The following is a 26,015-nucleotide window of genomic DNA, read 5'->3' as shown; positions in this document are numbered from 1 at the left end:
CCTGTGTCTGCCTATTCAGTTCAGCCGCTTCTCGTAGGAAAAGGCAACTCTGAGCGACAGAACGATGGGTCTGGCTAGGGATCCACCCAGCCTCTGATGCCGAAAAGCCCTGGACCTCCAGCCACCTTAGGAAGGACCGGAACCGCGAGCGGAAGCTGGCATTTTGCAGGATGCCCCGCCCCATCCGGTCGCGGCGGCCCGCAGCTGGCGGCGGGGCCCGGCGCCCGCTCAGCCCGCCCCCTCTCCGCCACCCCGCCCGCCCCGCCCGCCCCGCCGCGCCGGCCGCTGTCAGAGGCGCAGTGTATGCTGAGCAACTGTTGTAGCCGGCTGCTGCACGTCCTGGTCCCGAGCTTCCCGCCGCTGACCCGTGGACTGCGGCTCTGTCCTGGCCACCTCATGAAGCCGTTGGTCGTGTTCGTTTTGGGCGGGCCCGGTGCCGGCAAGGGGACCCAGTGCGCGCGCATTGTCGAGGTGAGGCGGTGAGGGAGGGCGACGGAGAGCTCCCGGGCTCAGCGGGCCCGGACACCAGCGGGAGCTACCGCGTTGGCTGCCGCGTTGGCTGCCGCGCCCCCCGCCGTGGGCAGCGGACTACGAATCCCGACGGCCACCGCGCGCCCCGGCCGAGGGGCGTCAAGTCTGCGGGCGCGCACCTCATTGTCCGCTTTGTTCCCGCGCGCCCTTGCTTCCATCCCCGGGATCGGGGTCTTCTTTCCTTGCTCGGTCCAGGACTGTCAGTCTTCGGCTAATCCGCCTGAAGGAACCTGACCCGGATCTTGTGGTAGTTAAAGTACCGGAGCCGTGTGAGCCCAGATGCTAACCTTTGGCCCAGCTGCCAGCTCACGCTTTTCCTTGGGCGAGTGAGTCACTCGCTCTCTTTGAACCTCAGTTGTCTAATCAAATAAGAAACCTGTTCTCCTGTTAAGTGAGAAAGTAAGACACCACCCAACTCTAAAATCCTCTTATTTGAAATAATTGTTTGCTTTAGGGCTGGAGAGATGGCTCAGCGGGTTACGGCTCTTGTCACAAAGTTACATCCCCGAGACCCACATGGCAGGAGAGCACCTACCCCCCTCGCCCTACCCTCGCGCGCATCCCCCTCCCCGCGAGTTATCCTTTGATTTTCACACTTGAGCTGTGGTTGAGTGTTTGCCCAAACAGATAAATAAATGCAATGGAAGTTTTGACGTAAGTTTATCAGTTCCATTTTTAGTATTTGAGGCCAGGGGTGGCATGTACACGGAAAGGCAGAGACTTAAGATTCAGGTATGGGTTCATACGCGGATTTTCTATTCCCTGTGAACAGTAATGATACGGTGAGGAAGGCTTAATGGACAGTCTTGGGTCAGTGTTTGAAAGGAAAACAAGGCAACTAGAAACAAAAGGCAACCAGGATTGGTATAAAACACACAACATTCACCCATTAAAGTGAGTAGTAAAAGTTTTTGACCCAGAATTTGACAAATAATTTCCTCTTTTCTTAGGCTGTGGCCTCTATTTGCTTTGGCTTTCTTCACGTTCATATATTCAACGCTTTTCCTATATTCTCTAAAGAACACCCACAAATAAATAGAACGTGTTCTAAAAGTTGTTATGTGTTCTAAAGTTGTGTTTATAATAGCAGGCTACTTTTGAAAACCAGTTCAATAACAAAATGCATAGCATTTCCCTCATTTTTACTTCTTTTGGTTTTTCACTTTTTAAAAGCAAAATGACAAGTGGATAGTTTCAGGTTTATTTTATAAGTAAAATGACTAAAATATAAATAGCGTGGTAAGGGAGGAGCAGAAGATTTATAGTCAAAATAGCAGTTCAAGACCTGACTCTGCTATTGTTTTTCTAGCCCCAGAGAAGTTACTCTTAGCTCCAGTTCCTTTGTAAGAAAACAGAAAATAAAATCTGTTTTGTATTTGTGACTGTTAAATTAGGTCTGACACCTGGCACATAGATGCAAATGTTTTCTCCTTTAAACGTCTGGTTTTACTATAATTGCCATTTAATTTGTTTTTAGAAAGACAACAGGTTTATTTACTGAACTGCAAGGGGCAGGAGGATAGCCAGTAATAAGAGTACTATTTGAAGCTAGTAATTTTTGTTTTGAAGGTGTGTTACTTTTTAAAACTTGACTTATGACTTTTTTTGAATGTACCCAGATACTTTGTTTCTGAATTTATAATGTGTACTTTTAAAGGTCAACACTCAATCTAACAATACTCCTGTTACTCCACTGGATTCAAAGTCTCTGTGTTCAGTAACTAGTATTTCTATTTCATGATTTGATAGCTGGTAATACTTAAGCCTGCTCACTATCAATTACAAGAGTTTATGATGACATATGCTCTTTTATTTATTTATTTTATTTTGAGAGCTCTTCTTATTATTTAAGACTTTGGCAGCTATATGAACTTAAGCTGTGGGTTGTTTTGATTTTTTTTTGTTAATTTTTCTGGTTGCACTGGTAGTAGAAGCCAGGTCTCAAACATGAAGACATGCATCTACTGAAGAGCATCTCCCTTTGTACTTTTTACTTTAAAGTTCTCAATAAGTTGTCCCTGCACTTACTCCGTAACCAAGGCAGGCCTTGAACTTGTGGTTCTCCAGGCTCAACTTCATAAATAGCTGTGATTTTAGGCCTGTTACACCAAACCACCTAGAATAAAGTGTTTTGAAATGTTTGCTGTTGAGTCTAGTTGCTGTAAATATTCAACTGATAATTTGAAAACTTCAAATATATAATTTAAGAGTCACTATTCCTTAGCTGATTAAGTAAACACTGGAATGTCTGTGGTCAGGTCAGTCAGGTGTTTTTTCCTCTGTGAGTCTGCATTTTTGGCTCACTATTTCATTATGTAGGCAGCTATGTATTTAATCCTCAAAGATGGCAAGTTTTAAAATTATTTTTTTCTGTAGGGAAAAATTATATAACTCAATGTTAAATTCTTCAACTATCACACCAAAGCGAATTTAGTTCACATGGTACCTAAAATGTGGCTGATTATAGAATTATTTCTTTAGAGAGAAGTTATTTTGGTTTCTGACTCAGGTTGTTAGAAGTTGTGTTATTTATTTTGAAGTGTGGGCTCCTTATGTTAAGGCAGGCTGGCTTCAAACTCTGTTTTTCTGCCCCAGCCTCCCAAGTGCTAGGATTATAGGTGTGTGCTACCATGTGTTGTCAGAAGAACACATTGGATTCTAAGATTCAGAACCTGAGGGTGTCTTTCCGTCTTGTCCTGGCATGTTGGAGGGAAGTTGGTAGTTTTTTTTAATTATTTTTTTTTTGTTTTGCTTTTGTTTTTTCTGGAGCCACACTCTACTTTATTAATTGCTCCATGGGCAGGAAAGGGCAGATCTGATGGAGAACCTTTTAAGGCATCTTAATTGGAAGAGAAATTTTGAGAGAGTTTTGGGAATTGACTGTACTCATCTATTTGTAATTGTCCTTTTAAGTTTAATTTTACTTTCTAATTAGTTATTTCTAAATCCATGTCCTCTTATACTATCTTTTAAATTAGCCATTTTCTAAGTCAGTGCAATACTTTTATTTTAATTAAATACTTAGTGGAATTATTATATGACATATTTCTGAAACTCAGATGTTGTATCATTTTCAAAAATTTCTACTTATGTGTTCACATGTGTATGTGTGCACATGCTGTGGTACATGTGTGGAGAGGTCAGAGGACAACTTTGTGAAGTTGCTTCTCCTTTTACTTTCATGTGAGCTCAGAGATGAGAATCAGGTCGTCAGGCCTTATTTGTGAATTTTTGAAAAGTAAGCTTTATATTTGTTTTGGTCCAAAATAAAGAGGTCTGTTACCCTAAACTTATTTTTGAAAATAACATCCACAATTTTGCATGGGTTTGTTGGAAAGAATGTTTAATTTTGCTTTAATAGATTATGAACATTTTATTTACATAAGTAATGAGCAAAGCATATTCATACCATATTTATCACGTATCATAACTTTCTTAAGAGCTTCTTTGAATGGATGACATACTAAGGAAATTTTTGAATGAGATTGAATTTAAGTGTACAGAAATCAGAAATTTGATTTTATTTATCTTTTTGTCTCCATTGTTGAGCATTATACCTAGACATAGTAGGTAAGTACTTGTTGAATAAATATTGATATTAGAGATATTAATGTATCCTGAAGCTATATACATTTTAAAAATTTGGTCTCTAGGGGGCACCCAAGTAGCTTTCTGGACCTCAAGTATGAATGAGACCAATCTTTGAGACACATTTGTTTACTCTGATTGAATGAATGGTAAATATGGTGAATAGAATTTTAAAAGCTTTTAATTTCAAAATCCAGAACTCATCATGTACACACAGAAGGAACTAGGTAGGAAAAATCTGGTAGACCTTAAGATCTGGTCTTTTAAGATAGGACTTTTTTCTTCTTGGAAGGGTATAGTTAAAGAATTTTTTTCTTTTAAAGACAATTTAAAAGCTTTAAAGAATGTATAAAAGATATGGTCTACAAAATATTTGCTTCTTGGGGATAGAGAGATGGCTCTGTGGTTAAGAGCTCTGGCTGCTTTTCCAGAGGGCCCAGTTAGATTCCTAGTACCCACATGGGCCTAATACTATCTGTAACTTCAGTTTCAGGAGATCTGACTCCCTTTTTGACCTCCACAGGTACCAGGCATGGACATGATACAAATCCATACATGCAGGCAAAACAACCAAGTGAATTTAAAAAGCAACAAAACTTGAGTCTATAACAGTTTTTATGCTGATACTTTAGAAGAGGTGAGAAGAGTTCAGATTATCCACTATACTTTTTTTGGCCTTTCCATTTTAAGTTGTAAAAGTAACACATCTCTTGAGACAAGTTCAGTTTCTTCTCATCTGAAGGTTACAGTTACTTACTCTTTTTCCATCTCTATCAATATTCTTTAAAAACTTTATTTCTTGTTTTAATTTTATGTGTATGATGACTGTTTGCCTACATGTATCTATGTATACTACATATATGCCTAGCCTTTGAGTCCAGAAGAATGTCATCTCTCCCGGAACTAGAGTTATAGACAGTTGTGAGCTCTCATGTAGGTGCTGGAACCAAACTAAAGTTCTTTACAAGAGCAGCAAGTGAGCTGAGCCATTTCTTCAGTCTCCTCTTTTCTCAATATCACAAAATCCACAAATATAATTTTTTCCTCTAATAGGGTTATTCACTTTTTTCCCAAACTAAATCATGTTTATTTTTTTTCAGTGCCTTTTCTATACATTTAATAGATTTTTATTTGTAGCTGCAGAATATTCTGGATAATGTCATAGCATAGTTGTACCATCTCATTTGTGGCTATTGACAGTTTCTAGGGGTAGTTTTGATGTTAGCTGTGTTTCAGTGAGCTTTCTTGTAAACATAACTTTGCATATGGATGTTTTGTTTATAGGATTGCTTCCCCAGAGTATGTTCATTTTAACTAACAATTATGATAACTTGGGGAAAATATTTGAGTTCAGAAGAACAGAGTTATTAAGAGACAGATATAGATGTAAACATATAAAAGTGTTTTTATTAGGGGAACTATCTCAAAATTATAAAGGCCGAGAAGCCAATGATAGGCATATGTAATCGGGAATCAAAGGAGCTGGTAGTGTAATTCAGAATCTGAAGATCAGAGAACTTTTTTCTAAAGAGTGATTTTTCACTTCCTCCACCTTTCGTTTAAAAAATGTCATAAGATTTGATGGTGAGAGGATGAGTGCTAATCTATTTTCTATCCTGTTCTATTGTCCTGGATTTTAATAACATACAGGCATCCTCCTGCTGTCATACCCCGCCTCTGCTATTGGCGCTGTCCCCTTAAACTGTGAGCCCAAATAAGCCCTCCTTTAAGTTGCTTTTTGTTACTTATGTTGTCTTAGCAATGGTGAAGCTATCAGTGTCAGAGTCCTTGGCCTTTGTGTTTGAGTCTCAGAACCAGCACAATGAAATAACCTCCATCTGTATGGCTATGTGCTATGTGCTATGCCGGGGAGTAGTTTCTCTGAGGTAAGGAAGCTAATAGTAATTTTTGTTTTTCAAGACAGGATTTCTTTGTATTCCTGGCTGTCCTGAAACTAGGTCTGTAGACCAGGCTGACGTTGAACTCAAAGATCTGCCTCCAGTGCTGATATTAAAGGTGTGCCACCATGCCTGCTTCTAATAGTAACTTAAAAAAATCCCAAACAGAATTACTGTCTGCCTTGGTCTGCCCTAACTTGATCTTCCTTTGAAATTGTCTTGATTTACTCCCTTTCGGTTAAAGTTTCATGGGCCATAGTGGTTAATCTAGACATGTTCCAGCTCAAATGTTATTAGAACTGAGATCATGGAAGGCCTCAATCACACACAAGTACTCTGTCATAAGACCCAGTTCTGAATTGAAATCAGAACAGTTCTAAAAACAAAAAAAAACTTCAGGGATGGAGAGAATGATGGCTTAGCATTAAGAGTGCTCGTTGTTTTTGCAGGGGACCTGGGCTCAGTTTCCAGCACCCATGTGGTGGTTCACAGCCATCTATATGTACTTCTGTACCAGGGCATCAGATGCCCATAGGTGGGCACCAGGCACATACTTGGTACACATACATACATGCTGGCAGTGACTGACAAGAATGAAATAAAAAATAATGGATTTTTAAAAAAAGAAATCACTCTAGAAATCTCTCTCTTGACAAGGAGAGAGAAAGAGAGGATGCAGAGGCTGGATGTCTTATTTATGCTATAATCCAGATCTTGTTACTTTTAAGCTAATACCTTGGCTCAGCTGCTACATGGATGTGTTTGCTGTAACATCTCAGTTGCTTTAACCTGTCAGATCAAGAACATTTTTACAGACTAAACATGTGATAAGAGCATTTAAAAGTTAATAGAGAACAGGTGTAGCCTAGAAGACTCTCTGCTGACAGTTTTGTTCTGCCTGATGAAAAAAAAGTTAACAAAACGTCAGTTGGATAAAGGAAAAAGCACTAGTTGTAACTTGCTACTACTCCCAGAAACTGTCACTTTGAGGGGACAGGTCCTATGAAACATTTGCTCTATGCCTGGTTTCTGTCATTCTTTTCCAAAAGACTTGTAGATCCATTCGCCATTATAGTATATCCCATATTAATAAGCAGATATACTCATTTTGGGGTGTGTAAAAGACTGCTTCCTGCCCATTTTCTGTTTGGAGCTTCCAGAATGGTTTAGTCATTGGTGTTTGCTATTGGAAAGTGCATGTGTTTAAACCCATAGGATTTACTTGGATAGTTACATATTGTTTATATTGATAATAATATGAATTTCCATTTTCTTGGTGTCTGCTGAGAGCATAAAGGCACTTTAGAAGAGGTTTTGATTGTGTAATTGACTTAATGGTTAATTTAGGTAATCAGATGATAGAAGAGTGTCTTTGTTATTCATTTATGTCTGTTGGGCAGTGCAAGTAGAGATGATAGTGTTTTAGAAGTGGAGAAAAGCAAGAATGAAACAAACCAGACTAGCCAGAAGCAGTGAGGTTGGCCAGTCTGGTAGGGCCCAGATGGTTCAAATACACCTGGTTCTTTGTGTGGGGGTAAAGTTCTTGGGTTCATCCCTATGTCATACATCCTATTGACGTTGAGTCTCCTTTTAAATGTGCACTAGCAGATCTTGTGATCCAAAGGTCATAGCATCCCCTCCATTCTTAGTAGATAGGTAGTGTGAGCAAAATATAAAGCTTCATTATATTATGCCATTGAGTTCCAGGGATTACCAACCCATAACCTAGCCAAACTTGAGTAGTACATATGCACAGCTTGTCAACTAGAGGTGTTTATCATCTCTCAGACAATTCAGCATTAAGGCCTTAAAATAACTGTGTCAATACAGAGTGTATATTGAACTCACCTGTGCATTACAGGTATGAGTACAATACTAATAATGAGGGAGTAAACTCCTTTGGAAAGGTAATTTGTGAAATGGAGTTCTACTCTGAGGTTAATCCCTGATTCCTTTCCTGTGTCTGATAACTCATTCCTAGGTGCTAAAACTACCATTAGCATTTGTTCCAAAAGTATCATCCAACCATGGGAAGGATATAATTTTCATAAACTCTTAATTTCATATATGGAAGCTTTCCTCCTGGGATTTCTCTCTCAGTAAGTATCCTTCCCTCCTTCCATCAACTCCCACTGAGGCTATGGAAGCTTGAAGGCTGAAGACTGTATACCTGCATTGGTCACCAAGGTATACCACTGAGATTCATTAAGGAATAATACTCAGTGGAGGTCTGGACACCTGGTTCAAATTTTCTCTGCATTAACTAAGAAGTCAGCACATCTCAGGTTCCCCTGTAACTGGATATGGATAGTTATGAGCTGTCATGTGGGTGCTGGGACTAGACCTGGGTCCTCTGGAAGAGCAGCCAGTGTTCTTAACTACTAAACCATCTCACCATCACTGCACTTAAAATTTTAAATTGTAAAACACAATCTCATCCTGTGGGTTTTATTTATTTATGGTAATATTCTTGGGAGGAATAAGTTTTACTGGTCAGGTAATAAATCTTGAATGTTTGGACATATGGTGTGCTTTTTCCTGCTTGTGATACAGGCATTACAAACATTTAAAGTTAGTCTAGGACTACAAAGGAGATAATAACTGATAAGTGTCTGTATTGGAGTTGGGGACAGGTAGAGAAGGGATAATATAGATAGAAAGGAAAAGTGGGGGCTGGGCAGTGGTGACACACACTTTAATCCCAGCACTCAGGAGGCAGAGGCAGAGGCAGAGGTAGGCAAATCTCTGAGTTAAAGGCCAGCCTGGTCTACAGAATGAGTTCCAGGACAGGCTCCAAAGCTACAGAGAAACCTGTCTTGGGGGGTAGGGGAGAGAAGAAAGAAAAAGTGAGGAGGGAAGGTTCAGTTTGATGGTGTCCAATTTACAAAAGGTTTCAAGAAATCTTTTCCATGGCAGGAAAGAAAATTTTATATAAAACATTTCCTGTGAGTTTATCACATTTTATGCCTGTTTGCTCTGCAGTCTAAAAGTAGACAACAGTCATCTATATTCAGCGTTAGATTCTAGGTTGGATTAGGATTGATTGCTGTGTAAGAAAAACATATATTCCTGGGCTGGGCAGGTGGTGTACATCTTTAATCCCAGCACTCTAGTTAGATTGCTGTGAGTTCAGGCCAGCCCAGTTTACATAGAGAGTTCCAGGACAGTCAGGGCTACACAGTGAGACCCTATCTCAAAACAAAACAAAACATATATTCCTAGATTGACTTTAATTTTAGAATGAGCAAAATGTATTCATGAAGGTAAATTTTACACTAAAATATGTATAGTTTCTCAAAGCCAAATGACTTTCCTCATACCTTCTGATAAAAGAGATTTTGTTCTAAAAATGAAGGTGATTTCTTTATTGTCTTTGCAGGGTTTGATTATTTTGTTGTTATAGTTGAAAAAGGTTTCTTAGCACACCACAGTTCTGATAGGTCATTTTGGAGCTTAAGGTGGTGTGGGTATGTTGTACACTCTGTACACATGGTATTTCTCAAACGTTTTGTTTATAGTTTTGAACTCTAGTGTCTGGAGTCAGGCTTCATTGAATATGTTTCCTTTTAAACCTTTGGGTAATCTCATGAATTCTAAATTTTCATCTGTTTCTGGGCTGTGAAACTGAACTGTTTTCTGTCTCTGTCTGTAACTCTTGACTCCATGCCCATGTGATGTGTTCCTGTGTAGCTCTATTGTACTTTGGTTTCTCCTTTGTTTATGGGATGGATCACTTTTCAGAGAAAATTTTATCTAAACATTTGAGTTGATTTTTGGTCTGGGGGAAGTTCATGGAGACCTTTCCCTAAAGCTGTTATTTTCTTTTCTTTTAAGATGTATTTATCTTTTTAAGTGTGTAAGTGTTTTGCTTGCATATATGCATGTGTGTCATGTGCATACCTGGTGCCTGTGGAAGTCAGAAGAGGTTGTTAGATCCCGATACTGGAGTTAAAGAAGGTCATGAGCCGCCATGTGGGTACTAGAACCTGAGCCTGGGTCCTCTACAAGAGCACTGAGACATCTCTAGCCTTGAAGCTGTCATTTTCCAAATGATCTGCTTTCACATTTGAAGTAAGTTTTACTGTGCAGGTTCAGTTTGCTTTTCCCTTGGAATCAGATGGTTGGGAAGATATAGGATATTCATAAACTCTACCATTGAACACTGGTGAGCTGAATTTACTGTTCTTAGAACTGTTAACTTTTAAAAGTACTCATTTTTATTGGGTGTGGGGATGGATATATGGAAGTCAAAGGGCAGTTTGCAGGAATTGGTTCTTTCCTTCTACCATGCTGCTGCTAGGGACTGAATATAGGTCTCCGGAGGCTTGGCAGCAAGTGGCTTTACTCCTAAGCGATCTCACTAGCCAAGAAGTTGAATGAATGAGTTAAAAGATGTGCAAACTGAAACTTAGATTTACTGGCCACTCATCCTCTATAAAGGTTGAACACTTTTATAAAGTATATTGATATTAGTGTCTCTGTCTTCTTGCCATTGATGCTTTTTTTTTCCCCCTTCAGTTTTTCAAGACAGGGTTTCTTGTGTAGCTCTGGCTGTCTTGGAACTAACTCTGTAGACCAGACTGGCCTCAAACTCACAAAGATCTTCCTGCCTCTGTCTCCCAAGTGCTGGGCTTAAATTGGTGTGTCACTGCTGCCTGACTGCTATTGCTGCTTTTTAAAATACTAGAAACAATCTGGTGAGTAGAAACTGGAATCATTTTGCCTTTATTTGCATTTTCAAGATTACTAGTGAGGTAGTTTTTTTTTTTTTTTTTTTTTAAGGATGCAAAGTATTTTATTTTTAAACTTCTAAAGTTTGAACACAAGAGAGCCTAGTTTAGATGAATTTCCAGGCTGATGTGTTTGCATGGGCTCAGTTTCTTGGCGACAAACAGTTCCTAATCCCTAGGTGGCGCCTATGTTCTGATCTGTGAATGGTGCTGACCAGCATCTGCTGGCAACATCCCTTTTTCCTTGATAAGGGCTTAACAAACATTAGGCATTATTCTGGTCTTACACAGCCAGTGCTGTTCCGAATGTCTCCTGGGGGCATACACCATGTCAGAAGCCATCTTCATCCTTCTCACTCTCTCCTTCAGAGTGGGGTGGCCGCTCCCTGCTGTGCCCATTCACCGGGGGAGCTTGTTGGCATTAGCTGTAGCCCTTCTAATTATCTTGATGGCTCACTCATATTCACATGATCCGGTACAGGAACTTGGTTTTGTCCAGGCGGGCGTTGCTTCTCCCCTTGTTCGCTCTTTTCACTGGGTCTTGGTGGGGTGCTGCTCCCGGTGGCCGGCTCTTCCACTCTTTGTTCGAAGCTGCGGCGCTGCTTGAAGGTCTTCTCGGAAGGCATGGCGCGGGGGTCCGGAGTCGGAGGATCTAGGTCGTGAGGTAGTTTTTGATGTTGTTGTTTGTTTTGTTTTTGTTTTTGTTTTGTTTTGGTAGTCCTGGCTGTCTCCATGTTCTGTCCTGGAACCCACTATGTAGACTAGGCTGGCTGGCCTCAAACTCACAAGAGCTCTACATGAAGGGGCCAGACCCTCATCCAGCCTCCATGACAGGCTGGAGGAAAGACATGTATAGGCCTCTGACTATGTACATGTCACAAAGGAACACCATGCCAGACCAAACCCTCCCCCTTAGCCTCCAGGATGCTTAGTTCCCTGTTACAATGTGCAACAGGCCACCTGCTAGAGACAAACAAAACCACAGAAACCACAAAATGTTCCCTTCTACAGCCAGCCAATGAAAATAGCTGGGAACAAGTAATTCATGCTAAACAGAAGACTGAAAAACTCCCCTAATTGTTCCCAAATGTCAACCAATCAGGAACTGATCCATACCTCTCCCTACCTGCTGATGTAACTCTGAGGTTTTTGCCTTCAAATACCCCAGCAGTAGACAAGGAAGGCACTTCCTCTGGTGGCTGCTGTGGCAGCTAACTAGATGAGGTCCCTGCCTTGGTTGGCTAGAGCAATAAACCTTGTGTGTTTGCACTGGTGAGTTGGCTCCTTGGTGGTCTTTTTGGGAGTCTCATAAACTTGGCATAACTCTACCTGCCTCTGCCTCCTGAGTGCTGAGAATAAAGGTATGTACCACTACTGCCTGGTTCTGTTTTTTTGTGTTTGTTTTTGTGATTTTTGTTGTTTATTTTTTGAGACAGGGTTTCTCTGTGTAGCTTTGGAGCCTGTCTTGGCACTCTCTTTGTAGACCAGGTGGTCTCGAAATCAGAGATCTTCCTGCCTCTGCCCCCGAGTGCTGGGATTAAAGGCATGTGCCATCACTGCCTAGCTTTGGTTTTGTTTTTTAACCCTCTTATAAATAGTTTTTATGCTTGTTCCCCCACACCCTTTTAAAGACCTAAACTGATGTCCGGTCCTGGACTAAAGTGTTTTTTCTGTCTTAGCTTCAGACTATAGGTGAATGGCACATTACCAGCTTACCTATTTTTATATACAATATTTTAATTTATTACTAGTTTTTCTGTATATACATTGTATATAGTGTACTATATAGTGAACATACCTTGTTTATAAAAATAGTTTCATCTAAGCTGTTGCCTATACTTTGTTTATTTGCTATAAAAGCAAATAAATTTGAGATAGGGACTCACTTTTTAGCCTAGGCTGACCTTGAGCCTACCTGGTAGCACAGGCTGGTCTCAAACTCAAGGTAGTTTCTCTTGCTTCAGCCTCTTTAGGACTAGGAATATAGTTATGAGCCAAAGTACCAAACTCATTTTGCTTTTTTGAGACACAATCTTGCTATGTAGCCCAGGCTGGCTTTAAACTTGTGATCTTTCTGCCCCAGTTTCTTGAGTGCTGGCGTCACAGGCATTCATAAGCCGTATCGCCAGCAGCTCATTTATAGTTTTGCTTGGTTCAAAAGTTTTTATGGGATTAACCATAAACCATAGCTTTTTTACTTTGCTTAGCAACACCTGCCTATGTCTCAGGTGTTGATTATCACTTACTGAATTCTCATTTGTACTTGGACCAGTTTCTATTTTCTGTCTCAGGACTGCATTGTTATGCCTATTTATATATCAGTAACACATTATTTTTTGTAGTGTTAAAATATTTATATAGCTAGGGAAGTCTTCATTTGTACTTGTTAATATTGCTTTCAATTTTGAATATTTTACTTATATTTATTTCTGGTAAACTTGATAATCAATTCACCAACTTTTTTCCAAAAGCAGGCAAACATGGCTGGTGTGTAGCTAGTTCAGTGGCAGAGCCCCTTGTCTACCATGTTTAGGGACTTTGGGTTTAAGCCCCAGTGCCACAAAATAAACAGAATTCCAATCAGATTTTTTAATATTTAAGCTTTAAAAAATTATTTATTTGGAGGGTGTGACTATATAGCCCTCACTGGCCTGTAGCTTACATTGACTCATCATCTCTGCCTCTACCCAGTAGGAGGTAAATTTTTTGAATAATATATAAAAAACCAGATGTTTCAGTAGGAATCTTTCCAAAGATGTAGAATACTTTCTTATTCTTTGAAAATTTCACACATGTATGCAGTGTATCTGATTACCTCCTTTCAACTTCCTGGGGTATTCCCCCAATACATTTCCTTCCCAACTTATGTCACCTCTCTTGAGTAGCCCACTGAATATAGTTGATCCTGTCCATACAGAAATGGGTGTGGGATCATCTACTGGAAAATGCTTCCTTTTTATGATTTGATTTTTATTTATGAGATAAATACAATATTTAGTTTCTTCATATATTTCTTTGTGTGTGTGTGTGTGTGTGAGTGTGTCTTTTTGAAACAGGGTTTCTCTTTGTATCCTTGGCTTTGAACTCATAGAGATCCGCCTGTCTCTGCCTCCTGAGTGCTGGGATTAAAGGCCTGCTCCACCATCACCTGACTTCATGTAATTCTTACACAGTTTATTTTAGGTTTATTCCTAAATTTAATTTTTAAATAACTATTTTTATTACATTTAAAAAAAAATTTGTGTGTTCTTACGTGTAGAAGTCATAAGTCTTATGTGCTGGAGTTGGTTCTCCCCTTCTGCTAAGTGGGTTCAGGGATTGAACTTAGGTCCTCAGGCGTAGCAGCAGCACCTTTACCCATTAGACCATTTCACCTGCTCTTACTGCTATTTTAATGAGATGGTGGGTTTTTTGTTTATTTTTTGTTTTTTTTTTTTTTTTAATCATCGTGTCCTCCCTGCCCCCCCCCCCCAACTCCCAACACACCCTGAGACAAGGTGTCTCTGTGTAGCCTTGGTATCCTGGAACTTGTGCTGTACACCAGGCTAGCCTCAAACTCAAAGATCTGTCTGCTTTTGCCTCCCAGGTGCAGGTATTAAAGGTATGAGCCAACACAGTCCAGCTGTAATGAGGTATTTTTTTAAGTGTATCTTTTTTTTTTATTAGAGTGTGGGTATGGCAGGGATAGGGAGACATGTGTGTACTTAATAGCATTGTGCTAAAGGCCTGAGTATGAAGATCAAAGGATAACTTTTGGCAATCAGTTATCTCTTTCCAGCATGGGTTCTGGAGATTGAACCCAGGTTATCAGGCTTGTGCAGCAAATACTTTTGACCCAGTGAGTCAACTCACTGTCCCCCTCCCTAGATGAATGTTTTCTGATTAGTCGCTGTTAATTGATTGAAAAGCTCTTGAACCATCTTTGAGAAGTATAAGCAGAAAATATAAACAAACAAGAGAAATTCTCATTGGGTCTCAAGGTTTTTTGTTTATTTGTTATGCTCAGAAATATTTGTGATGCCAGTTTTTAGAACCTCTGTGTTGAAGGCTTTGTACAGACATTTATTTTGTTTGGTTTTGGTTTTTGTTTGAAACAGCCTTACTGTAGTCCAAGCTGGCTGGAATTCAAAGAAATCCTGCCCCTGCCTCCCAAGTGTTGGATTAAAGGTATGTGCCACTATGCCCAGTGGACAGCCTATTTTTCAAGATGGTTTCTCATTGAACCTGGAGCTTGCCATTTTGGCTAGACTGTGACTACCCCCTAGTTCCAGTACTAGGATTATAGACTCTGTATGGTAATGCCCCTCTTTTATATGGGTACTTGGGATTTGAACTCAGGTCCTCTTGCTTGTAAGGCAGCACATACTCACTGAGCCATCTCTTCAGACCCAATATAATAAGGACTTTGAGGACCAGAGAGATGGGTTATTTGCCAGCAGGCCCAACCTGAAGTTAGAAAGTCATTTTTCATAAGTTATCCTCTTATCTGTGCACACATGATCACATACATATACATAGATATATAAATAAGGTTTTTTTGAGATGGGGCTCTCCTTTGTTGCCCAGACTGGCCTTGAACTCACAGAGACCAACCCAATTCTGCCTTTTAAGTGCTGAGATTAAAGGGGTACACCACTGTGTCCAGCAGAAAGTGTGTTTTGCTTTTTGTTTTTTGTTTACAATGAATAGTTTTATTTACTCAGTTCTTTAAAGTTATATTTGTAGCTTATGTTTCTGTTTTCCTTTTGTGAAATGAAGGAGAGGCCCTGTAACAGTTCAGTGGCACTTTTTTAAATCCCACAATAACAGGAAGAGGAGGAGCTTGGCATTCAAATTGTCCTGCTGTCAAGATCCCTTGCATTTATACATCATTTTTGCTTTGAACTCTGCTTTTTCTTTTTCCATTAAGACAGTGTTTTACATTGCCAAGGCTTGCCAACTTCCCGATTCTTCTTTTGCCTCTGCTGCTTCCTGGGTGCTGGAATTACAGGTGTATACTAACTCTCCTAATTTTTTTTTTTATTGTTTTTGTGGTTTATATAGAACCACATTTTTCCAATTTTCTTATTTTTAAGTGTGTGTGTGTGTGTGTGTGTGTGTGTGTGTGTGTGTGTGTGGTATGGTATTAAGGATTGACCCCCACAGCCTTGCACATGCCAAGTGGAGCATTATACCACCAAAGACTATCCCAAGTTCACGTTACCTAAGGTGAATTTTTTTTTAATCAAAATATGTGATGGTTTGAATGGTAGTGGCCTCCATAATCTCATGCATTTGAATGTCTAGTCCTTAGTGGACTATTTGGGGAAGGATTAGGAAATGTGGCCTTGTTGGAAGAGATGTGGCATTGGGAGTGGCTTTGAGGTTTCACCTCAGGATGTAAATAAAGCTCTCAGCTACTGCTCCGATGCCATGCCTCTCTGCTTTCTGCCTTGATTCTGGACTAACCTTCTGAAATTATAAGCAAGCCCTTAATGTAATGCTTTCTATTAAAGGAGTTGTGGTCATATTAGGGGATAAGAGCCATTAATTGCTTCCTTGCTGTCGTGTGTGTGTGTGTGTGTGTGTGTGTGTGTGTGTGTGTGTGTGTGTGTATAAGTTAAACATGCAAGTAGTGTGCACGTCCATGTGTAGACTAAAGAGCAGGTTCCATCTACTTTGTTTTTTGGGACAGGGTCTTTCACTGGCCTGGAACTTGCTATGTAAACTGGGCTGTCTGGCCAGTGAGCCCCAGGGATCTGCTTGTCTCAGCCTCTAGAGTGCTGGCTTACAATCACCTACCACTATGCTCAGCTTTTTAACATGAGTCCTGGGGATCAAACTCATGTCTTCATGCTTGTACAGTAAACAATTTACACTGACTGATCTGTCTCCCTAGTCCAAGACACTTATCTTAAATTATGCCTTTTTTTATATTTACAGTCATATACCTTATATCAGTGTTTTGATTAATAAGAATCACATATATGCCAGCGGTGGTGGCACACACCTTTACTCCTAGCATTGGGGAGGTAGAGATTGGCAGATCTCTGAGAGTTCCAGTCCAGCCTGGTCTACAGAACTAGTTCTAGGGCAGGCTCCAAAGCTACACAGAGAAACCCTGTCTCGAAAAACCATTAAATAAATAAATAAATAAATATTACATATACAGTGGTGGTCCTGAAACATTATAATGGAGCTAAAAATTCCTGTCACTTAGTGACATCTAGGCTGTCAAAATAGGTATCTGTATTCCCATTTTATAAATGAGACTTCTTAGGAGTACAAAGTTAGGAAATGGATTTGAAGAGACTGGCCTGAGTGGTGAGTCAGATTGTTTGGGCATTCTGAGTAGTCAATAAAGCTCATTTCCTGAAATAGGTGGTCATGAGCTATTTACTGAGAAAAGGAAGAGGACAGAAGAATGGAGTTGGTCAAAGTGTATATGGATTCAGTTTAGACATGTTGACTTTTTTTGTCTTGAGTCTCAGATTTTTGGTAGACATTTTCATTCTTACATTTAAACTTTGATTGGTTTGTGAAGGAATATAGCGAGAAGGCAGTGCTTTGACTAGCTAGATAAATGTTGAGATGATTTCATTGTGCAAACATGGTAATGGAAGGGTAAGGCGAACTGGACCATATGAAATCTCTTAAATTTTTCTTTTGTATTTATTTGCCCCATAAGCAAAAACTACTTTATTATAGAGACATTCTAATAATAGAAATTAACACAAAAGTATATGTATTCCTACCACTGGATCGAATGGCTTCTGATATTTTTATATGTTGCTTGTTCTAGAAATATGGCTACACACACCTTTCTGCTGGAGAGCTGCTTCGTGATGAAAGGAAGAATCCAGAGTCACAGTATGGTGAACTTATTGAGAAGTACATTAAAGAAGGAAAGATTGTGCCAGTTGAGATAACCATCAGCTTACTAAAGAGGGTAAGGAGCAAGGGGTATCAACCTGTTGGGACTACCGAGGACACAAGAAACTAAATCTACCTTCATTTGAATAATGAAAAATTCAGGATATTAAATTTCTTCATTATGGTAGGTAGTTGTGGTCTTTGAAAATGACAGAGATGGAAACTGCTTTCACTTGTAGAACTTGACAGTAGCAAGTATTCTCTGCTGTGGTCTAAGACCAGCTATAGTCCAGCTTAAGGTACTTAGAGAATTTTTTGCTTTTGAAACAGGCTGGCCTGGAAGTTATATCTTCAAGGATCTTCCTGTATTGGCCTGTTACGATTACAGACACTTGATCCATACTTCCCAGCATTCAATTATTCAGTTATTCTTTTCCATTTGGGGTTATTCTTCCCTTTTCCTTGCTCTTTCCTCCTCCGTTTTCATGGAAATCTTTGTTCTCTCCTTCCTTCCCTGCTTCCCACTTATTTTTTTCTCATTTTGATATTCTCTGTTTTGAAGTCTCCTTTTTTTCCGTGATGACTACATTGCCATTTTCTCTGTGAGATCTAAGAAATGTACTTTGGTAATGCTTTGCTGTAGATCCCTAAGACCAGTCAGTAACAGGTATTTTGACATAAAAGAATCAGTGAAATGGAATTGCAGTTTTGGGAACAGGAAGCAATAAATGGATCCCAGTAGTGAATCTTGGGAGTAACTGGAGACACTTGGGGTATAGAGTGGCTCTTACACAGTCTGCCTCTTGCCTCATCCTTGAGCGACCAGCTTCCTTTCCAGAGTAAATAAATCTGCAGTCCTGTCCTCTGGCTCTAATGCCTTCTTCTGCATTATAAGTGGTTAGCATTTTGAAAGGGTAGTCGACATCGCCATTGAAACTGCTTTTTTTGTGTGTGGTACTGGAGATTGAATATAAGGCTTTGAGTATGTTTGGCGAGCATCATCACTTAGCTGTATTGTCAGCCTTTTTTATACTTGCTGTCTTTGAGACAGGCTCTTACCAGGTTGCCCAGTTGGCTTTGAACTCATTCTGTAGTTCAGGTACTCCTTGAACTTGGAATCCTCCAACTTGAGCTGTGATGTAGGCAGAACTCTTCTTGCATGTTACCAATGATCTTCCCTGTGTAGCCCAGGGAATACCTTAGTATTTATTTTTCCTGTAGCATTTAACTCTTAATTAATATCTCTTTTGAGCCAGGTGTGGTGGTAACTTGGGAGGCAGAGGCAGGCAGGTATCTGTGAGTTTAAGGCCAGCATAGTCCAGGGCTGTTACACAGGGAAACCCAGTCTCGAAAAAGAAAACAAAACAAGTCTCTGAAACTAATTCTACCTGTGTCTTGTAACATCATCTGTTCATTCTCTTCCTACTGCAGGAACTGCTGTTTTTCAGTCTCTTGATGACCCCCCCTCCCATTTGCAAGTTTTCTAAACTACTATGCTTCTTAGAGTTTGGTTTTCTTCAGTTCTCATTTTATATATTCCTTGCTGGGTTGTTTAAACCATGCCCATGTTTTCACGGTGCAAATACTGCTGAACTCTACAGCCCTGCATAAACCTTAGTCCTAGGTTCAAGATATATTTCTGTCAGGCCTCTATCTAAAATTCTCATAAATATCTCAAAGTCATCCAAAGGCTAAACATGTCATTTAAAGCTTGTTGTTTTTTGATTTCCTGTCTTGGTTATTGATTGGAGTAAAACCACCCAACTCTTTAGTAAAGGGATCTCTCATTCACTTCAACTTGGAGAATTAAGTGGGACCTTGTCTCAAAATGAACAAACAAACAAACAAACAAACAAAACATAAAAATAAAAAGAAGACTGAGTGTGTTGTTCAGTAATAGAGTGCTTTCCTGGCTTCTAGCCATTAGATTTGAAGTGTAGTGAATTCAAGCTCCTATAGGTGGAGCATGCTTTCAGCAGTGGGTGGTGGTGCACACCTGTAGCTCTAGCTCTTGAGAGGCTAAGACAGGAAGATTTGCAAGTTGGAGACCCAGCCTAAGTTACATAGTGAGTCTCTGCCTGCACCTCTTACAACACAATGATTTAAAGAGAGAAACACAAGGGCACATAGGGTCTCTAGATGCTGGCGCAAATTACCAGGATCTCACAGTCCCCTTTATGAATATATTCCCCGGGGCTGGAGAGGTGGCTCAGCAGTTAAGAGCACTGGCTTCTTTTCCAGAGGACCTGAGTTCAATTCCCAGCAACCACATGTTGGCTCACAACCCATCTATAGTGGGATCTGATGCTCTCTTCTGGCATAAAGTCAATAAAGCACTCATATACATAAATAAACAAATCTTAACAAAAACTGTGGCTCCATAAGCTTCAAAAAAATAAAAATCTGAGTTGAAATTAAAAAAAAAAAAAAATGTGTTCTCAATGATCTGTGAGGCCACTGTGAGGTCACTCTCCTAAAAGTAGGCCTACTCTGGAGACCAAGCTTTTAACAAACACATGAAACTTAAGAGGCAGTTAACATGTACACTATAGGGTGTTTCATAAGATAAGGAAATTACAGAAGGGAAGGGGAGAGAATAGGGGAGCACATACCTATGTCTCGCCATCTGAGGTAACCATGTCAAGAAGTTGGCTCATTTCTGTCTAGTCTGTTTCCCTGTGTACCTTCCACTCTTGTGGCTTAGGGAACAATAGCAAATAGCCAGTCATATGTCCACTATTTTGCTTAAGATATTGTAATTCAATGATTCAGTATTGAGCCTAAGTCTTTTTTCTTTAGGAAATGGACCAAACAATGGCTGCCAATGCTCAGAAGAATAAATTCTTGATTGATGGATTTCCAAGAAATCAAGATAACCTTCAAGGTTGGAACAAGACCATGGATGGGAAGGCAGATGTATCTTTTGTTTTGTTTTTTGACTGTAATAATGAGGTAATGAACATCTTTATCTGCTCATATGAGCTTCAAGCTATAGATGGTCCCCTATTAGAGAAAAACTGACTTTTAAAAAAATTTACATTTTCTATTGGAAGCAATATACACATTTAGTGAATAGATTGGGTGGGCAGAACAGCACTGTCTTTCTGATAGAATATTGAAGGCTATTGGCATTAGCAGCTTTGTGACCCCAAGGCTTGCTTTATTTTCAGTACAAGAGTTAAGTTGGCCTTTTGTTTTAATAAGCATTGGCATATACAGTAATATTGAGTAATGAAGCTGGAGTACTGCTCAAGTGTGCACTGCTTGGAACATTGTGTTGTTTACTAAAAGATTCTGGAAAAGTGGAAAAACCTACTATTTTAAAGAAGAATTTATCTTCTAAGAATAAAATTATTTAGCCAGGTGTTGGTGGCTCATACCTTTAATCCCAGCATTCAGGCGGATCTCTGTGAGTTTGAGGCCAGCCTGGTCTACAGAGTGAGTTCCAGGACAGGCTCCAAAGCAATACAGAGAAACTCTGTCTTGAAGAAAGAGAGAGAGAGAGAGAGAGAGAGAGAGAGAGAGAGAATATTATTTGGAAAATAACAAGAACACATCCTCCCTGTACATACACACTTCTAATAGCATACCCAGACATACCTTTGAATGAGTAAATAAATTTCTCAGAACCATTTAATTAAAAAGCTTGACTCTGTTAGACAACCACTGTACTCTAAATTTCATTAAATTAATGCCAACAATCTGAATCTGAAGTAGTGCCTTGAAGGAAGTTGGCTATTCTTAGGTTGAACTGTAAATGTGCCTCTGGTAAAGACTTACCGCAGCCTTTGAGTTGTTTTAAAATGTTGCTCTCTTCTCCCAACTCTTAAAAATATGTTTTTACTTACTCTTCAAAGTTAACTTTAGAATGTTACCACAGCTTTATAACTAAGGAATGTTTATTCACCATTAACAAGAGATGCTTTATTCAAATATGTTGATTCAAATATTTGGATATTTATGGAATTATTGTAAAATAAGCAAAAATGGTACAAAGTTTGAGGAACGTAATTCATACCTAATGACTTAATAATATGTCCGAGATGAAGCCATACTCATGCTGATCTTCTTTTTATTGCAGTTTGAAAAAAAGAAAATACAGCAGGAAAAACTGAGTCATGAATGAATTCTTATTATGATCTGTACTTATTTAACCTAGTTTATATAAATTAAACCACATGTTTAAATTTAAAAAGATTTTGCATGATGATTAATGAGTTAGACACATTGAGTTTAATGCAGAATTTTTTTTTCTGTTTTGTTTTAGTCTCTTCAAAATATTTTCTTTTGAGTTGTTTTTTTTTTTTTTTTAACTTTTTACTTTTGTCTCTCTTTAGATCTGTATTGAACGATGTCTTGAAAGGGGAAAAAGCAGTGGTAGGAGTGATGACAACAGAGAGAGCTTGGAAAAGAGGTACTTGGCAGTTTTTACTTTAACTACCATAGTCCTGGTATAGGAATCGAGTGACAGATTAACTTCCTGTTCTCTCTTGTCCAGAAAAAGAGCATCATGCTTTTATAGGCATAGTGGCTTGTGTAAAGAGAAAAAGCACTTGAGCCAGCCTTTGCCATCAGCCTTTATATAATGTGGAAGAGGGAGGACAAATAACCTACAATCTTGAAATACATGTTTCGTTTGCAGAATTCAGACTTATCTTCAGTCAACAAAACCAATTATTGACTTATATGAAGAAATGGGGAAAGTCAAGAAAATAGATGCTTCTAAGTCTGTTGATGAAGTAAGTGCACATAGCTTGCCTTTGCAGCAAACAAAAGTGTGATCGCTGGAGTAGGTCGGAAATGTTTAAAGCTAACTGTGAAGTTAGTTGGGTGTTTGTTTCTTTTTATTTTCCTTTTTAAAACACTAAAATGGGTTTTACAACTTCAGACCTGTTTTTTTTTTTTTTTCAAGAAGAGAGTGGTTTATTAATTCCAAACCTCTTTCCTCAAACAGAGGAAGATAGGTATTTTCAATACACTGATTTGCATCTTGTTTGTTGTTAAAATCTGTAGCAAAACCGGCAGGCATGTCATAGTGAAGGACCCCAGCTATTCTCTCTTCCAGACCACAGAGCTTCGGAGGTGCAGGGTTCTAAGGACTCTGGTTTCTGTCTTGCTCATACTTCAGTGTCTGTGACTATCTGCCTGCAGGTGTCCTAGTGCTCCTGAGCTCATCTACTCTCCCTTTCCCTGATTCTCTCTATCTTTTTCCTCTTGTAATCATGGGACAAAAAAGCAGGCCCAGAGGAAGGCTCTGGCTATTTCATGCATTGACACTTCCTACAGTGGTGAGTCAGTACATGAGAGGACTTGGACTTTTAGAGTCAAAGTGAGATTAGCCACTGGAGTGTATGTTTTACCAGAGTACTAGCAGCCCATCAAGAAACTCATTTTGTCTGAACAGCATTAACAGAACTGAAGGCAACATGTTCACACTTTTATATGGTTCATTTGCATTATTGATAAAGTGAAGTAGATTAAGAAATTATAATGTTTAAAATCAACACAAAATTGATGTTTTTAAACAGGAACTTGTACAATTTTTTTATGTGTAGTTTGTTTTATTTTTAATTTTGGTGTTAGGAATTGAACCCGGAATCTCTCACATGATACAGTATTTTTTAACAATATCTGCTTTTAAAATTGTGTTTTTCCTTTTCAGGTTTTTGGTGAAGTTATGAAGATTTTTGACAAAGAAGGCTAACTTAACCCTGAAAAAACATCTTTGAAATCATGCTTGAATATTGCTTTGATAGCTGCTATCACAGCCCCCTTTTAAGGCAATTTTAATCTTTCAAAATTACATCTCAATTAATGTCTAGAACTATATAGTAAGGCAAATTATGTGTTATTTTTAATTTGTTGTCACAATACACAGTGAATTCAGGTTTAATCATCTTTGGTATTATGGTGCTCACAAAATGAAGAGGGTATCAGCTAGTTCTTGTTTGTATTAAAAGACTATCCCTTTTATGTTTGTGCCTTCTGTGAGCAAAATTTTTTAGGATGCATGCATATCCCTTTTGTAATTGCAATGTGTTAGGATTTGGGAATTCTGCTTCCTTTTGCTGCACATTTAAGGTTTCCACCCTGTTAAGTAAATCTGTGGACCAAATTTAAAGGAACTTTATATCTAGTCAACTCTTGCACAAGGTATTTAGCAAACAAACTCATAAAAATGGATTCCTAACAATGTTCTGGTATTTATCAAATGACTTTCAAATTTTCTGTTGAAAGTTAAAAGTTAGGCATTGATTTGTTACAGCTTGTGCAAAGTTTGTATGTCAGGGCATAGTCTTTGCTTTCAAGGTTTGGGTCCGGGGACAGGGGCTTCAGAGACTGACAGGATTGTTAGATTTCTTCTGACATAATCTATGGGGCAAGGGTCTAATGACTTGTGTTCCTTTGCTCTGTGACATAGGGCTAGTCATCATTAAACTGATGTCAACACAGTTCCTAGTAGGAGACCCCTGACACGCATGTGCTAGTTTATGTTAATATGATTCACTTCTTGTTTTAATAACACTTCAAGGGTTTTTTGTTTTCTTTCTTAGACTAAATACAGAGTTAAAATAAATTAGAAAAAGCAATCTCGTGGTTAAAAATTCCCATTTGTATTTTATTTTCTGGAATACATTTTTTTCATCGTTACTTGTTTTAAAAGATTTTAAAAATCATTGCACTTTGGTCAGAAAAATAATAAATATATCTTATCAATGTTTGGTTCCCTTCCTGCCTGCTTTGTTCAATAAAGTCTGGGAGTACAAATGATTTTCTTTCTTTAAAAAATTAAAAATTTGTTTTCTTTTTTTCTTTGTTCTATCTATCTCTGAAGCTAAGTGGTATCTAAGGTTCTTTTTCTTCTTTTTAAAATTATATTTATTAATGTTTTGCTTGATTGTATGTTTGTGTGCCATGTGCATACCCGGTGCCCACAGAAGTCAGAAGAAGGTGTTGCATCCCCTGCCACTAGAGTTATAGAAAATTTTGAGCTGCCATGTGGGTTCTTCACTTGCTCTGAGTGAGCCATCTCTTCAGCCCTGTAGCTAAGGTTCTTAATAGAGAGATTTCTTTTCTTTAAATGCTCCTAATTTTTAGCACTCACACTGTTTGGTACACAGGGTTAAAACGTAAACTTTGTATAATTAGATTTTATATTTAAATTTATTGAGAAGAGTAAGAACAAGTTAATAGATTTTTAAAAAATAATACATTTCTATGTGTCTTACAAAATTCACTTACTAATGAGACAAATTTCAACATACTTGTCATTAGAAAACAAAGTATCTCTCCATACAGTAGTATACTTTACAGTAGTGATTGGCTATCACACCTGACATAGTCTTTCCTGGTTCTTGGATTGTGGTGAGTTTTTGTCTAGTATTTTAACCCAGTGGAGGAGAGGCTTTGTTCAAGGTGGTTAATCACACAGCTATGAAATGAAGTAAGGGTACAGATTGTTGTGAGACTTCCTGTTAATGCTAGTGAAGAAATCTGTTAGCTGGGAATGTAAATATTCTTACTGACGACTATGAGAACACCCTTCGGTTTTGAGGGGACTGGATGTTTTTCTTCATTAGATACTTCTCTGACATTTGCAAACAAACCAAAAAAACATTAATTTCTAAATTATGAGTACTTTTCTTGTTTGCTTTTTAAGAAGAAAAACATGTTGGCAATATTGAGTTTTGATGTTGATTGAGATAACATCTTTCTTGGCTAGGTTAGTCATTCCATTTATTAAAGATATGGTATTAAGAAGCTTTTATGGTTCTTGAAGGACCTTACTTTGAGCCTTGCTTGCTGTATGTTAAAAGTTAATGTCATTTCTGTGTATTGGTGTTGGGTGTGTATGAATTATTTAGTAAATAATCTCAATAAACTTGCTGATGCTTTTGCTGTCTTTGCTGGTTCTGATTTCTGTTCTCTAAGTGTATTAAAGATGAAACATTATAACACGTGCACCCTCACACAGCAAAGGCAGAGTTCAAGGCAGGAGAGCTTTCTGTTTTTGGTGTTTGGGTGTCTGGACTTAAACAGAACAGGTAATATTATCCCATTTCTATGAGAGCTCATCTGGGAAGAGCACATGTAACCTGTTTTACCACCTGTGGGAAGCATTCCTTGCTTGTCTCTTGGAACTTAATAGCAGGGACTATTTCAAAATTGGGGGGGGGGTTGTAGATTGACCATGTCGTTACCATTTTAGTTGTTTGCTGTCATTGAAGAGGTACCTGGAGATAATGGTGATTGAAAGATTAGGCCATAGGAGGTTAGCATCCTTTTCTTGAGATTTGGGTCTTTATCTTCAAATGGGTACTAATGGCATAAGACGTTGTGCTACCAGTACATACTTTGCCTTCTGATTTTCTGTCTAGAATACTAATGTTCTGTTAATTTCAACTTTTTGTTGTTC

The 26,015-nt window shown here is 38.9% G+C and overlaps 1 protein-coding gene across 1 annotated transcript; it reads left to right on the top strand.

Moving 5' to 3' along the window:
* The first annotated feature begins 250 nt into the window (after nucleotides 1-250).
* Nucleotides 251-25,499, top strand: Cmpk1 (cytidine/uridine monophosphate kinase 1). The gene is made up of 6 exons (XM_051188473.1): nucleotides 251-471; nucleotides 17,529-17,675; nucleotides 20,399-20,551; nucleotides 21,937-22,013; nucleotides 22,242-22,338; nucleotides 23,262-25,499. The coding sequence occupies exons 1-6, from the start codon at nucleotides 304-306 to the stop codon at nucleotides 23,301-23,303; spliced, it is 684 nt and encodes a 227-aa protein (XP_051044430.1). The 5' UTR covers nucleotides 251-303; the 3' UTR covers nucleotides 23,304-25,499.
* Nucleotides 25,500-26,015: the final 516 nt, after the last annotated feature.

The sequence above is a fragment of the Phodopus roborovskii genome, unplaced genomic scaffold (genome assembly GCF_943737965.1).
Source record: "Phodopus roborovskii unplaced genomic scaffold, PHOROB, whole genome shotgun sequence".
NCBI lineage: Eukaryota > Metazoa > Chordata > Mammalia > Rodentia > Cricetidae > Phodopus > Phodopus roborovskii.
Note: the sequence above shows the minus strand (reverse complement) of the source record. Positions and strands in the feature narration are given on the sequence as shown.